The 14,294-nt window shown below is 44.6% G+C and overlaps 1 protein-coding gene across 8 annotated transcripts in view; it reads right to left on the minus strand.

Annotated features, from left to right (window-relative positions):
• Positions 1–13,497, minus strand: part of meis2a (Meis homeobox 2a) — a 73,740-nt gene extending 60,243 nt beyond the window's left edge. The window contains exons 1-7 of one of the 8 annotated variants that reach the window (XM_062557161.1): positions 12,810–13,497; positions 11,999–12,225; positions 10,323–10,464; positions 10,024–10,074; positions 9,581–9,631; positions 8,959–9,108; positions 767–881 (exon numbers count right to left, since the gene is read on the minus strand). In XM_062557161.1, the coding sequence (XP_062413145.1) occupies positions 767–881; positions 8,959–9,108; positions 9,581–9,631; positions 10,024–10,074; positions 10,323–10,464; positions 11,999–12,225; positions 12,810–12,821 (748 nt within the window). In that variant the 5' untranslated portion in view covers positions 12,822–13,497. Of the gene's footprint in view, positions 1–766; positions 882–8,958; positions 9,109–9,580; positions 9,632–10,023; positions 10,075–10,322; positions 10,465–11,998; positions 12,226–12,493; positions 12,739–12,809 lie in introns of those variants that run through there. The other 7 variants (XM_037485851.2, XM_037485852.2, XM_062557160.1 and 4 more) reach the window with 7 other exon arrangements.
• Positions 13,498–14,294: the final 797 nt, after the last annotated feature.

Here is a 14,294-nt window from a genome sequence, read left to right on the forward strand (position 1 = left end):
ACAAGGAGAAGGCAAAAAAAAAAAAAAAAATCTGTTTGCTTAGTTCAGGCAGCGATTGCATTCCTTAAACAATTTTAACCTCAAAATGTATTGATGCTCGTCCTCACCTCTAAATTCAACTAACAGGATGTGCTATTGATAATTTACATGTCAAATTTGATATAGACCATGACTGAAATACAAGGCATTTAGCTGTGACTTGCACGAGCTATCTGTAATAATTTCAAATACATTTGTTTTGAAATGCATTATTGCTGTTTGGCAGGTCGTGTACTAGATAACAGAAGGCTCACTGAGACATAATTAGGGGCTGTTGTGCGAGCAAAGTTAATATGATTTAAATGCAAGCAAGAACTGGCAGAAATATAGTATTAATCACCATCTTTTGTTGAGCTCTCCAAATAGCAACATTTTGAAAAGCCCTTTGCAAGGTTGGTGCATTACAGCGGCTCTTGCTTGCACCCGTGCGTGAGTGTAACGGTGGATAAGCGTGTTCATTTTTAGGTGTGACTACGTGTTTACATGGACGCCAGTCAAAAAGCGGGATAATCCAATGAGCAAAAAGAGGGACAGATGTGTATAGAGAAATGTGCCATCTATTCACTATAGATCTCACACTACACAGGGTCAAAGTGAAGTGTTGGCAACTCTCGCCATGCATGATGATTAATATGAACCGCATGGGCCTGTGCATATGTGCGTGATGGTTTCTGTGTGTGTGTGTGTGTGTGTGTGCCTGTGCATGTTCATTTCAGTGCTGGCTCACCTTGTTCGCTGCTGTTGTCGCCGCTCTGTGAAGCGTGTCCCCCGCTGGAGGGCCCCGGTGTGCCGGCTGAGTGTGTGGAGGTGGCGTCATCATGGTCTCTCCAGGAAGCTGGGTTCTGAGGTTTGAAAGAGAGAAAGCGAGCGTGGGATCCATCCATCCATCCGTGCATCCATCCACATTCCCGGTCCAAACCGCAAACCAGGAGCAGAGAGAGCAGGAAGGGGGGGGGTGGAGGGGGAGGAGGTAGAGAGGGAGAGAGAGAGAGAGGGAGGGAGAAGGAGACCTTGTGAGTATGCTGGAGAAGTGAGTGACATCTGTAAGAGTCTACTGGCACTGTAAAGGTCCTTGGCCTGCTTACATTCTCCTGGCAAGGCAAAGGGCCCCATTGCCTGTTTCCCTGCTAGCAGACAATCAACGATGCCACTAAAATCACTGAAGCAGCTGGCAATAAGTCATAACACTGTTATCAAAGTGTTTCATTAATGCATGAGAGCAAAAAACGAAGCTCAGTTAATGTGGCGTTTGATTTTGAACGCTGCAAGTGGAGCACTCGTGAGTGATTGTCCAAACACATATGGCGGAGCCCCGGTGGAGTTCGTTTATACCATAACCAATTGAGACTTCCGTGTCAAGTGAGAAACATAGAGCTAAAAAGTCCAAACACACCACAGCCCCTATTAATCATTACCACTGTCAGAAATGAAAATAAGATATGACAGTGATTCTCTTGCTAATCCGCCAAAAATGTGCCCACGCCCACGCCGAGAGACAGGCACGCCCACACAGGCTTGCAAAAATACACTTACGAACACATGCTAATGACATAATAGAGCAAGAAGTGTAAACACACATGCACACACACTCACTTTTATATATACAAACACACGGTGGGGGGAAAAAAAAGTGTTAAATCTCTGCCGGCTAACTTCAAAGAAAAGTCCATAAACAAATTCATCGATTTTAAGTCGCCCTTTTCTTTTTCCTTCCCTCCATCCACAGCTTCTCCTTCTCCATCCTGGTGGTTCCCGATGCCCTCTCGGTGTGCGCACAGGGAAACCGGATTTTCTACTGTACAGGAAAGGCTTTATCAGTGGCACATGAAGGCAGGCTGGAGGTGGAATTTCCTCTGCCATTCAGGCACCGGAGGGACGGCCCGATCGCGTTCTTTACTACACCCCAGCGCACAGGCTCAATCACACACACGCTGCAAACCGTCTCTCGTGCAGAGTCGACGCAGCTAACACAACCCTGGCTGGTCTTTCCCAATTGGGTCCGTCACATGAGCATGATGACAAAATGTTGGCGAGCGTAAGCCCTACGTTGTCCCGGGGCCCCCGAGAGGAGCGCCCCTTGAGCAGAGCCCAAGGCAAACAAACACAGGCCTGCACCACGGCTTGCCACAAACCTCAGCCCACTTCTCAGTTCCTGCTGTCTTTTTTTTTTTTTTGCTCTCCCTCAAACACACATAAACACATACAACTACATACAAAAGCAAAAGCAGAGGGAAAATCTACACGCCACAGAATATTCCAAGAGGTTTTTTCTTTTCGTTTTTTTTTTTTTACCATTTTGTCTAACTTCAGTTCCGGATGAATTTCTTTTCCCTCAGCTCCCGCCAGAGAGGAGCCTGCCCGCCTGCTTTTGGTGCCCCAGTCGGAGTGAGCTGTACTGGCGGAGGACAGACAGACTAGTGCCTGGAGACTAGCGGAAGCATTGCTTGGAAACGGAGGGTGTGTGAGACAAGCGGATCCCTTGGGTGCGCGGTCCTCGTGCGCTGCTGCTTGCTCTGCTGCGGCGGCGAGGCTTCTGCTGCGCCTCGCAGCGAGGCCCTTTTATCTGCTACGTTTTTTAGGGAAGGAGGGCGGTTTTCTCAAACAGCTCCGAGCCGAAAACAGCAGACAGAAACACACAAGGCCCTTCAGACCCTCGGCTCCACTCAAGGCGCTCTCAGCGTCAGCTGTTCGCCGGATGGCAATCAGATAAAGAGCTTGGAGAATTGCAAAGAAGAGGGTTGCCAAAGAAAGGGTGAACAATAGACCATGCGTGGATTTTAGACCTCCAGAGTGAGCGGAGGAAAAAGGGTCGCCGCTCTTGAGAGGGATGGGTGATTGTCGTGTGTTCCCTCTCCGGGCCACTGATCAACACATGGTGTGCTTCACGGAGACGACGGCTGTTTGTCTGTTATTGCACAACGCAGCATATGCTGAGTAAAAAAGCCCATCAACCCTCTGTCTCGTTTTGTCTAGGAAAGGAAGTAAAATGTATGTAGGTTTGAGCTGTGCCTCGTTGCCCTCCGAACGCGCTGTTGTTGTTCCAAGAGAAGAGGGGTCCACTTCCCTGCAATGAGATCCTCTGCCGGCGAGATACGAGACAGACCTGGAAAAACTATGCTCGCTGCTCTCACACACTCTTGCTCTCTTGTTCTCTCTCTCTCTCTCTTAAACACTTGCCAGCTATGGCCACAGCACGGTTTTAATGCAACAGCTGAATCGATAGGACTTAATTTAGCTATCATTGCAGAGTAATATGTCATTTTTAATGGCGCTGGCACTAAATTAAATTCAAAGACACCTCAGCTAATGGTGTAAAAGGGAATGATATTTTGCTTTGATTTGCTACCCCGTGGGTTTAATGGGCCTGTATGTGGGGATGGAGATAATGCTTTGTTACTTTCATTCTTATTGGGCAAAAAGCAGACCGCAGCACTTTGTGTGACCTAATAATAATACTAATAACACAGCGCATACTACGCCTGGTGCATACGCAGTAGAGATCTTTAATGAAGCGCACCCCTCCTCTTTTAAACCTGTAATTCACCTCTCATTTATGACCCCCATCTGCAGAACGAGACAACAAATATCCCAACAAAAGCGTTAACTTTCTACGCTCAACGAGGCGGTCGAGAGCAACAGCCTTACCTCCCCATGAATAATTTAGTGGGCCTCTCTGAGCTGAGGAGGGTGCATCAACAAACGCAGCAGCGCGCAACACAAACACACACAACCATTTTGTCACAACCCTCGTGGGTCTGACGAAGTTCAAACAAGTCGCAAGAAAAAAAAGAAGAAAAAAAAAATGATGTCACCCAAAACAGTCTCCTTCAACCTCCTCTGAAAAGAAAATAAAGGATGAAGCAAAAAAGGAAAGAAGGCCTCTAGCCGGTGTAACTATTCCCCGAAGCTGGGCATAATTAGGAGTCAAACATGGTTCACTCCCTGCACTTCACTAATTGTGTTAAAGAGCAGCGGTACCGGGAGGAGGAGGACGCCGGTCGAGCAAACGCACATACGTGTGCAGGCGGCAACGTACATACAGACGCACACAAAAACCCAATAAGACTAGATAGAGTGTGAGACACAAAAGAAGCGTGGTCTCTAGGGGCGGCCTTTTCTATTTGCCGGGGTTAGCAACTGGCAGCTGATAATACAAGTTGTAATTAATATAAAAGCAGGAGACAATATGGGGAGCCGGGGCCACAGGAGAGCCAGAGAATCCTGCTGCCTCCTCTGCTCCTGTTTCTCATTTACAAACACCTGCCTGGTGCAATCTCACTTCACTCCCTGCACTCTGCCTACATCCCTAGGAATTTCAAATAAAATTGATTTAGTGGAATCATTGAATTTCCCTCAAATTCCCCTGGAACCTGCAGGAGAGGAAAGAAATCTGTCTGAGACAGAGCCAGAGTGTGTGTGTGTGTGTGTGTGTGTGTGTGTGTGTGTGTGTGAGTGAGTGTTGCAATGCCACTTGCAAAGGGCAGCTACAGGAATCCTGTACTGAATATATACAGAATCGCTGACACACCAGAAACTAACAGGGCTGTAAATCACAAAGCCAGCTGACATTTCAAGACTCATATTGCTACATGGCACAAACACAGAAAAACACACGTCTCTGCTGTGTCGCGCACGTAATTATACACAGCCTCTTTACAAAAGTGTAGGTGCACATCTATTGAACAACTGAGTATTCACAACACCCTCAATTATCAAGAATATGAAGTCCACAATTTAGCAGCTAATAATTCACTGTAACTTGTTTAAACAGACACTTGGGATTAAGGGATTGTGTTTATGCTACAAAACGCTCTCTGAGGCCAAAACAAGCAATTTCACTGAAGTGGACGACATCAAATAACGTTCTTTTAAATATCCATCGTGAATAATTCTACCTTTAACACCATAACTATAAAATATGAGCTGACTGTAAATAGACTGCAGTCACCTGTAGAATCCATTGCAATACAAAACAACTAACATCCAATACTACGATGCCAATAATTCTAGTTTATTTTGTCGACCTGCCTGTTAATCCTTATCTTTGCAGGATTGTGGAATTTGTGGAAAAACTATTTCCACAAATTCTCTGTGTAAATAATTTGTGTGTTGCATTTCAATACAACACAACATCCAGGCATTTGCATCCAAAAATTGTCCTATGAGGGTTTACGGTTCGTGGTTTTCGTGGTATAATAGGTCAGTTTTTTTTTTTACTGCGGTCATTTACAGCATGCAGTTAAAGGAAGGGGAGTGTGGGAGATGCAACAAGTGAGCCTCCCTCCCTCCAGCCGCGGCAGCGATGATTAGATATGCCTGCCAACGGGGCCCTGCCTCTGAACACTAATCAAATAGGAAATGTAAGGCCAGACATCCCACCATCACAAAACAATTGTGTGGAACAGACAGAGCGGTCCGAGTCAACGCCGCACTGTTTTCACGAGGAGGGGAGGTCCGAACGCGGTCGCTCCCCGAGGAGAACAAAGCTAGTTGAATTAGAACACCTCCGAAACAGAGAGATTCCACGGTTCAGCAGGTCTGCTCGGCCCGAGGGCTCTCTGTCCACGGGCGGAGGAGGGAGGCCGTGTGCAGGCGCAGCACCATGCACAGTGACACTGCAGGGACAGGACATTACTGCATGGGCACCCATCTCCGCTTAGATACACACTACTAAATCCCTGCATGGGCACACGAGATGCTATTGCTTGACCGAACCTTTGACATCACCATGTCTGACCAGCGGTGTACACGGCTCACAGTCCGTACCAGAAGATCCAATGTAAACAGAGAAAGCTGCTTCTTCTTTCCAGCCATGCAGGGAGAAGATAAGCTATACACTATGGGAACTATCACTCCCTGAGGAAAGGTCTCCAAAACAAAGCGCAGAGACCCTCAAACCCTACACAGTTTCTCCAGAACAAATGCGAAACTATGCAGAAAATCCAAGACAGTTTCAAAAGTCTTATGCATACGCATGGAGGGAATGAAAAGCCTCTGCTAATGTGTAAGCTTGACTTTACATGGTGCACAATAGCACAAGGAGACACAAAGGCTAATTCATTAGAACAGATAATATTCAGACACTGTTAATTCTATTTGCCTCCCTAATTGGATGTAGCACAGAAGAGACAGAAATGTTATTCATTAATTAAAAGACAAGAGAGACCGAACCATTGACGAGCACGCACTGTATCAGCCGATCACAAATGTCCACTGCTCTGCGTTATTTCTGCCTTCCCTATCATGTGTAGTATAATATATTTTTTCCTCCCATGGTTTAATTGGGATGGATTGATCTGAGAAGGGGCGATGAGTTAGGAAGCCTTGGGTGGGCTACATGGTTGAGATAGTCACCCCGAGCGAAATAAGCGAAATCAACAGTGTCAGCAAGGCCTCGTCCCGCTCTCACTATACCATAATCCAATCATCTCTAAGACAATACTGCATTCAAGTGTGAATAAATCTGTGCTTATTATGCTCTGCTGTCAGGTATGAAGAGCAGAGAGGAGGGATACAGAAAGAGGTCCAAACACACACACACACACACACACACACAAACAAACAAGCTCATGGTGCCGCCTCCTTCACAGTAAAGAGCCTCATCTTCTCCAGAAAAACCAACTTTCACCAAATGAGATGTAGCCCTGGGCTATATATTAAAAATGCATATCAAAGCAAAGAAAAATGGACGTGCAAGATTCTAACTAAATAAATTAGCATATCTAACTATCAAACCGCCTTTTTTTCCTCAATGAGAAGCAAGGACAGAAATGAATAATAAAAAAGAGCCATATACAAATTAACAGATAAATCAAGACAAGAAGGACAGCCATACCTTTCCATCTAGCGGCCCAGATTTGCAAATAAATACATTTTTGTGGATTGTTCCCATTATTCAAAGCTAATTCTAGCATGAAAAAGTTTAGGATCCCTTTAAATTAGATGTGGAAATGACTCCTAGTTGTTATTCACTCAAAGGCTTTTGGATCATGACTGCACTGTTCACATGTTTTACCTAAACAAATATTTATTTTAGCCCGTATCATTGCATGTATGCTCTCACACAAAGTAAAAAAAATAAGGCACTGTATTTTTGCTTCATGAAAAAATAACTTTGTTAGCTGGAGAGTCTGTGTGTTTCCATAGCATACTCGGCCATGATTAAAATCACTCAAAGCTCAGGGAGAGCTCTAAAAGCAAACAAGAAAAAAAAACTCTTCTGCTTTTGTCAAGTTCGGCCCAGCAGTATAATAAAAGGTTCACCGGTGCCACAGAAGTTAAATAAATCCCTCAAAAGTTAAATACCTAATGAGGTTGTCAGTCCAAATGGCTCCAAGATAAATGGCTTGTCATCCAACCTTCTTTGTTTATTGCTGCTCCTGATTCGCTTTATTGGCATATATAATTTTCTAATTATCAAAATATTTCTCACCAGTGGAGTGACTGATAATGCTGGTGTCTGAGCACTGGAGGCACTATTGGAAATTGGCTGGAGTGTCAACCATCTGCCACGAAACTAAACAGGCTAGTTTATCTAATCTCTACAATATAAACAACAGCATGCCTCATTTCTACACTTGTGTTCGACGACCACAATATTGCCGTTTTGACCGTTTCTCAAAACCAACGTCGGCATCTTGGGTCTAATTACGTTCTAATTCACCTAGTGCGGTGCGGGCCGCTGCGTGGCCGTGCGCGCGCGACAGGCTTTCCGAGTGAATCCACCGCTATTAGGACCGCGGCCAGACCCAGCAGATGCAGCGCGGTGACTTTGCATAACACTTAAATCTGCTTTAATTCCTAATAGGCTTGGCCTTGTGCTGCTCAGATATGAACCAGTCACTTGCTTGCAATAGCAATAATATTTTTTTGTTCCACACCAGAACGTGTAGCTTTAGCACAGGCACGCACGACGCCATAACTCACAGATATGAACTCCATGGCACACCGTCAACTCAATATGGAGGGGCAGGGTGGGGGGGATTATTACACCGAAAATACACGATTTAAACCAGGGAATCGATCTTCAAATTTAAAGCTGCTGTACTTCAGGTGCATTTAATTGAATTCAGCATTATGGAGCCTGAAGCCATAAAAGGGGGGGGGGGAAGCCGCTGCAGAGAGCAAACCGCGCGGCAATCAATACGAAACAATTAAACACATTAACATCAACAGCAATGGAAGGCCTCCAGACGAACCATCAGATGCCTTGTGAACTTGACATTGATGGTAAGCCTTTAGCTCTGAGATCTATTTCAATAGGCTACCACTTTCTCCACCTCTGCAGCAAAATCCACAGCTTTACGCACGGGCCATATCCAGCTCCCACAGCCCCAAATATAAAGCCCTTTTCTTTTTAAATATTGCCCTAAAGCCACAGCTTACCGCTGATACCCTGCTTTAACATTAAACCTGCGTAACAGATAATTGCTTCACCAGTTTTTTTTTTTTTTACCCAACGTTCTTTAATGCACGGTAGCGATTTGCACACGCGCACACGCACCCCCGGATGCACACGCGCACACACACACACACAAACCTCGAGCACGCGAGCACAGACGCATTAAGGCACACATGACTGCCCCTAATCAAAAGACTAAAACAATAAGTCAGTCCATTGTATCACATCTAGCTTTTGACCTCAGCACATCGATCGGCCGATTTCCCTTGCAGAGCAGAGCACGCACACACACACACACACACACACACACACACACTGGGTCACACACTGAGCACCGGCTAAGCAGCCCAAAAGATGCCATTATGAAACACATCAAAGCAATAGGATTATTTACAAAGCAGACGATTATTCACAAACGGTGTGTTTTTTTGTTTGTTTGTTTTTGTCACACACGTGTTGTGCAAACGCATGCAGACACGCACCCGAAACGGCACAGCGCGTATTATTCTGTTACTTACGTGGTCTGCAAGGTTAGTCGACGATCCCGAGAGCTCCTCGTGATCTGATTTTGAGCTGCCATCCCGTTCGTCAATTACTAGGTCTATTGGCATTTTTCCTTTCAAACAACTGATGTACCGGTGGCAAAAATTGTCGCAGAGCTCGTGAACCTGGAAGAAAAAAACGGAAGAAAAAAAAGCACTTTTTTCAGAGTGTGGAAACGCTTCGGCCAGTCCAAGAATAACTCCAATTAAAGGGCATTATCGGCGTCGAGGAAACAATGGTGACATTGTTGCTGTGATTATTATTCTCCTGGGACTCAAGCAACAAGTTGAACGGCACAAAAATAAACAGCCTGCTGTAAGCTGGTGGGATAATGAGTAGTTGAAACTAAATCTGCGGATCAATATCAATGTGCAACGTGACCAAAGAGACTGCTACACTTTATCAATGAGCACAGTAACAGTCGGCTGAATAAAACAACACATTTAATGAACGTGAAAAACATGAAAGTCTCTCTAAAATATATGTATTTTTATATCTGCTAATAACATAGAGCGCTTTATTTTGAAGAACTTTGAATAATGTCAGTTTTCTACCTACAGATCAGAGAAGACACATATAAAACAATATAATATTTACCTTTTCTAATTCCAAGAGGTGAAATCGTAATACTTGTATGGCTTGTATCATCTGGGGAGAAATGGACAAAATAAGCAGTTCATATCACACAGTTTTCAGGATTCATATTATATGATAATCTGTCCATCATAACACTATAGAGTGCCAGCAACAGCAAAATATGTATTTTTTAAATACTTTTTTTTAACTCGAAAAGGAAGCTGTATTTCTGGTCATCACACACTGGTCAGCTGGATCAGTTTGATGGGAAGAGTGAGCACTGACAGCGGCGAATGTGGTCAAACGTCGCCTCCAAACTGATCTGACGTCAGCGCGGAAGTTTAAATCATATGTTTCACTGTTTGCTGCTGCGGACACCCCACAGCATCCAAAACAAGGCACAGGAAGACCGCATCGACGCGACAATCACTCAGAGGCAAGAGAGGGTCAACGTGTTCGCTTACCAAATTGTCCAACTCTGGATTTGATGAAAATAAAGGTTTTTCTGCTCGGACCTAAAATAATACACCAAATGTCAAAAGTTAGTTTGGGCATGAAATGTTCGCGATGTGCGTCTATTTCCAAATTGAAATGTTGAAATCTTACTAATGACTTTGTGGGAAATGGAAATTCTGCAGCGAACATACAATATTCACTGGGATAATCACAGCAAGGGAAACTTTTTTTTAAAGAATAGAAATGAGAATTAGAAGCAGGCATAAAAAGATCCCACATATTTATTTGTAGTACTTGTGAAATTGACCTGTTTGGCAAAGACTGCAATGTCCTCGTTGAAGGAGTCTGAGGAGCAGACATCGCCGCCTGCTACGCCGGGCTCCCTCGGAGTACACGTCGCCAACTCGCACTTCTCAAAAACCAGTGCGAGCAGTGGGAATAAAGGGTGACTGCAAGAGGGGGGAAACACAGCCTGAGAACAAGCGGCACACCGGCTCCACAATGCCCGCTGCAAGAAATGTCCCAACCGACGTGGAGTGTCTGTCGGCTTCCTCGGTCTCTAAAATGTCTCTTTACGCGTGCGCACGGAAACACAGTTGGATGAGATTATTGGACTTTTGTCCCGCTGTATAGTTTTTTTTTACACATTCGTCTCAAAACGTTTTTTTTTTTAAATAGGACTGTCAACAACTAAAACAATTAACCTTGGATTCAACATTCATTTCAGAGGCTGTGTGGACTGGGACGCACGAGTAAACACGCATCTTGGGATATTTGACTCCACATTTTGGGACATGTAGGGGTTTTAGACTCCATGTGTTGCTGACCGACATTATGAGACCGACATTTTTTGCAGTGCAAAGTAAAAACGGCGAAGAAGTCCACAAAAGTCGACAAAAAAAACAAGACTGACACGCTCTTAATCAGTCAGTGGGAGTTTAGAGAAATTATACAGTGTGCATAAACACTTTAAATTAAATAATCAGGTTGCAGAATTACACTAAGGACGCAATAAGCACCGAGGGCGTTAATACATATAAGGCTTTAAAAGTGTATTAAAATAACTAATTACTTTCATATTAACATCGCGAGAGAAACAAAATAAATGTTAAAAACATAATTAGAAAATAAAATGCCATTTCTAAAGCACACGTCCATGCTTCATTTATGTGATCTAGATTCTTGTCAGTGTATAAAAACATGAAGGTAAAGTATTCCGTGAGTACAAGAGATGAAGAGGATTTACTCCGCGCTACACCCCAGATTATAATCATACACCAGGGATTATAGCACTTTCTGAGTAGGTGTGTTTGCTGAGCAACGTCTGGAAACATTTGTTGTTTTTTAAACTTTTGCCTTCATCGGTAACACCGTCTAATTACGTTTCTTTAATTATTTAAGAATAATGTGAGCGAAGTATAATAATAAAGACACGCGGGTCGTCGTAACACACTGTGTGTGTGTGTGTGTGTGTGTGTGTGTGTGTGTGTGTGGAGGGGGGGGGGAGGGGGTGTCTCTAAATTACTGCAACCAATATCTGAAAACAAATTGAGAAGTTTTGTGCAGGCAGCAAAGACAACGTTTAAACGAGTCAAAGCTATTTTTAAGGATCAACAACTAATAGTCGGCAGTAATATAAAGCGACTTGCAACAATTGTTGTGACGTTCAAATGGATCCCAAAACGTTTTACTCTTCGAGCTTCCACATTATTTTATAGCTTGCATTAGGAGCTCGGGGCGTACTCTTGATGCCCCCTCTAACAACGCGTGTACGATTACACACGGACAAAACTCATCCGACCCAACAAAGGGGCTCCGACATTGCGGTAGAATTTAGTGGTGGGAGAGAAACTCCATCAAAACTCGCTAATAGAAAAAGCTGAAAACTTAAGTTGAAGAAGGAGGAGGGGTGGGTGGGGAGAAAGAAAGAAAAAAATATATATATATATATTGCACGCATGTTTTGTTTCATGCAAAGCTTACCCATAAATTTGATCTTTATCCCTCTTTAAAACGTCGTTGACAGCGGAGCCCATGCTAGCGGGCATAACGTTGGGGTGGGGAGCGTGGGCTCCGTAGTGCTGGCTGGCGTGCAGCGGCGGTCCGTGGTTCAGGTGGTGGACCTGGGGAAGCGGCCGGGGAGCATGCGGGTCCCCGTACATCGACGCCGACACTCCGTCCATCCCACCGTAGTGGGCCAGCTCATCGTACTGGGAAATAGAATCAGGGCGACACAAAGACACAAAACACAAAGTCAGTCGAGCGCCCCGGTGACTTTTCTTTGGGCTTTAAAACGAACGTGGGAAGCGATCGCGACATAAATAAGAAAAGAACAGAAAAGAAATAGACAGCGCATGCCGTCCCCGCGTGGATATGCGCGAAGGAGATCTAACGAGCGCGTGCGAATGCGCTGCGAGGGGAGAGAGGAAAAAAACAAAGTGTTGTATATTATATATCTGATAAACAGTTTGCCATTACCAGAAACATTAGAACCGAAAGGTGCTCCGCGAGAGAGGGAGAGAGAGGGAGAGAGCGAGAGCTCGGTGGCCAAAAAGAGCGAATTAGTTGGGAGTCTCTCCTGTGAAAGCGATCCACGAACTGTCGTGGAGGCAGTGGGTAAAAGCGGAGGCTGTCACTTTGCCCGAAGAGCAGGGGCGCTGCAACAGAAACGTCAAATATAGCAGCTTTGATGTGAATACTTAGCGAGTTCGCCACCACCCGAGAACAAGTTATCGATACGAGTGCTTCCCTACAGTGGATTTGAACAGGTACGCGTGGGAGATTTAAAACCTACCCTTTGCGCCATTGGGCTGCGCTCCAATAAACTCCTGAATCTGTCGTATATTTAATATCCCAGTCCCGTTTAGAAAGTGATTTAGAGGCAAGATTCCGTTTTCCAACCAACTTTGCGACTTCTCCTATTCGCCAGTGTGGTTCGGTCGAGATCGTAGCATCGGGGAGTTTTGCAGTTTTTCTTGTTTTCCCTCTTTCCTCGGGAAAAAAAAGCAAAAATGCGCCAAAGTGAAGGTTACAATCGGCCCATCAACAACCTGCATGTAACTACACTGTCGTGTCTCATGGCTTTTTGCCACTCCAGCTGTCAATCAAAGCCAGAGGTTGTCAAGGTAATGAATGAATGACGGTCGGCGATGATGTTCAAGAGAAGGACGAATCTTTTTTAGTCCGTTTTCATCCCGCAAGTCCGCGTCTCCTTTAATGCCTCCAGATCGCTATCTTGTTTTATTATCACTGTAAAAAAAAAAAAAAAAAAAAAGAAGAAGAAGAAGAAGAAAAAGAAAAAGAAGAAGAAGAAGGGGAAAAGCAGTCGAAATGAAGAGACTGCGATGCAGATCTCTCCTTTCTTTCCCCCCGTAGGTATTTCGTCTATCTGGCGAGACTGAGATGAGTGAGTGTCAGCGAGTGTTGGCAGGTTGGCTGCTAGCTTGCTTATAGAAACAGAGTCAGTTCGCAGCGCTGAGCGGTGGGCGAATGAAATGACGGATCCCGGAAGTAGCGGTGGCCATAGCCAGTCCTACAGCAGCTCCACAAAAGAGAGAGGAGAGACCAAATCTTGTGATATGCAGAGTATATGCGAAGCACGGGGACGGCTTCAACTCCACACCGGGGGTATATATATATATATATATATATATTTAAAAAAAAAAAAAAAGCCAAACCAACACAGCTCCCAAACCGATTCCTCTCTTTTTTTTCACCGTGAAGATTCCTAAAGGACAGGGGGGGGGGGGGAAGCAAACAGAATGAAGAAGGGTTAGCAGCGCGGACACTTGGGCTGCAGAGCTCTCCGAGTGACCAAATCACGCGAATCGTGATTTAGAGCACAATAAGAAAGAGTTTGAGGTAGATTTACGAGGGATGCAATGCACAACCTTAATGTGCACAATAACATGTGACGTGAACAAATGGTGAAGCTTTCAACTTTTACCCATGCGTCCTCCGTGATGCAGCTGGATATTATAACGCGTATGAATGCTGAGTGTAACACGTTTTATTAGTTTGTGATTAGAAGCGTGTGTACCTTTATAACCCTGAAATAGCTCCTAATCTAACAGGAAATGCTCATACTATAACATAATCATTTTGCAAATGAATCGACACCCCTCTAATCATAGAATGAACTTTTCCAAACCAGGGGGAGGAAAAAAAAGCAGAGAAAGTAATTTTGTATGTTTCTTTCGTCCAATCCCCTCCCTCAATAGAAATCGGTGCCTCAGAGTAGTCAATTATCAAAGCTCCCTGAGATCATCAATCATGTGAG

Source organism: Pungitius pungitius, chromosome 14, assembly GCF_949316345.1.
Source record: "Pungitius pungitius chromosome 14, fPunPun2.1, whole genome shotgun sequence".
Lineage (NCBI taxonomy): Eukaryota > Metazoa > Chordata > Actinopteri > Perciformes > Gasterosteidae > Pungitius > Pungitius pungitius.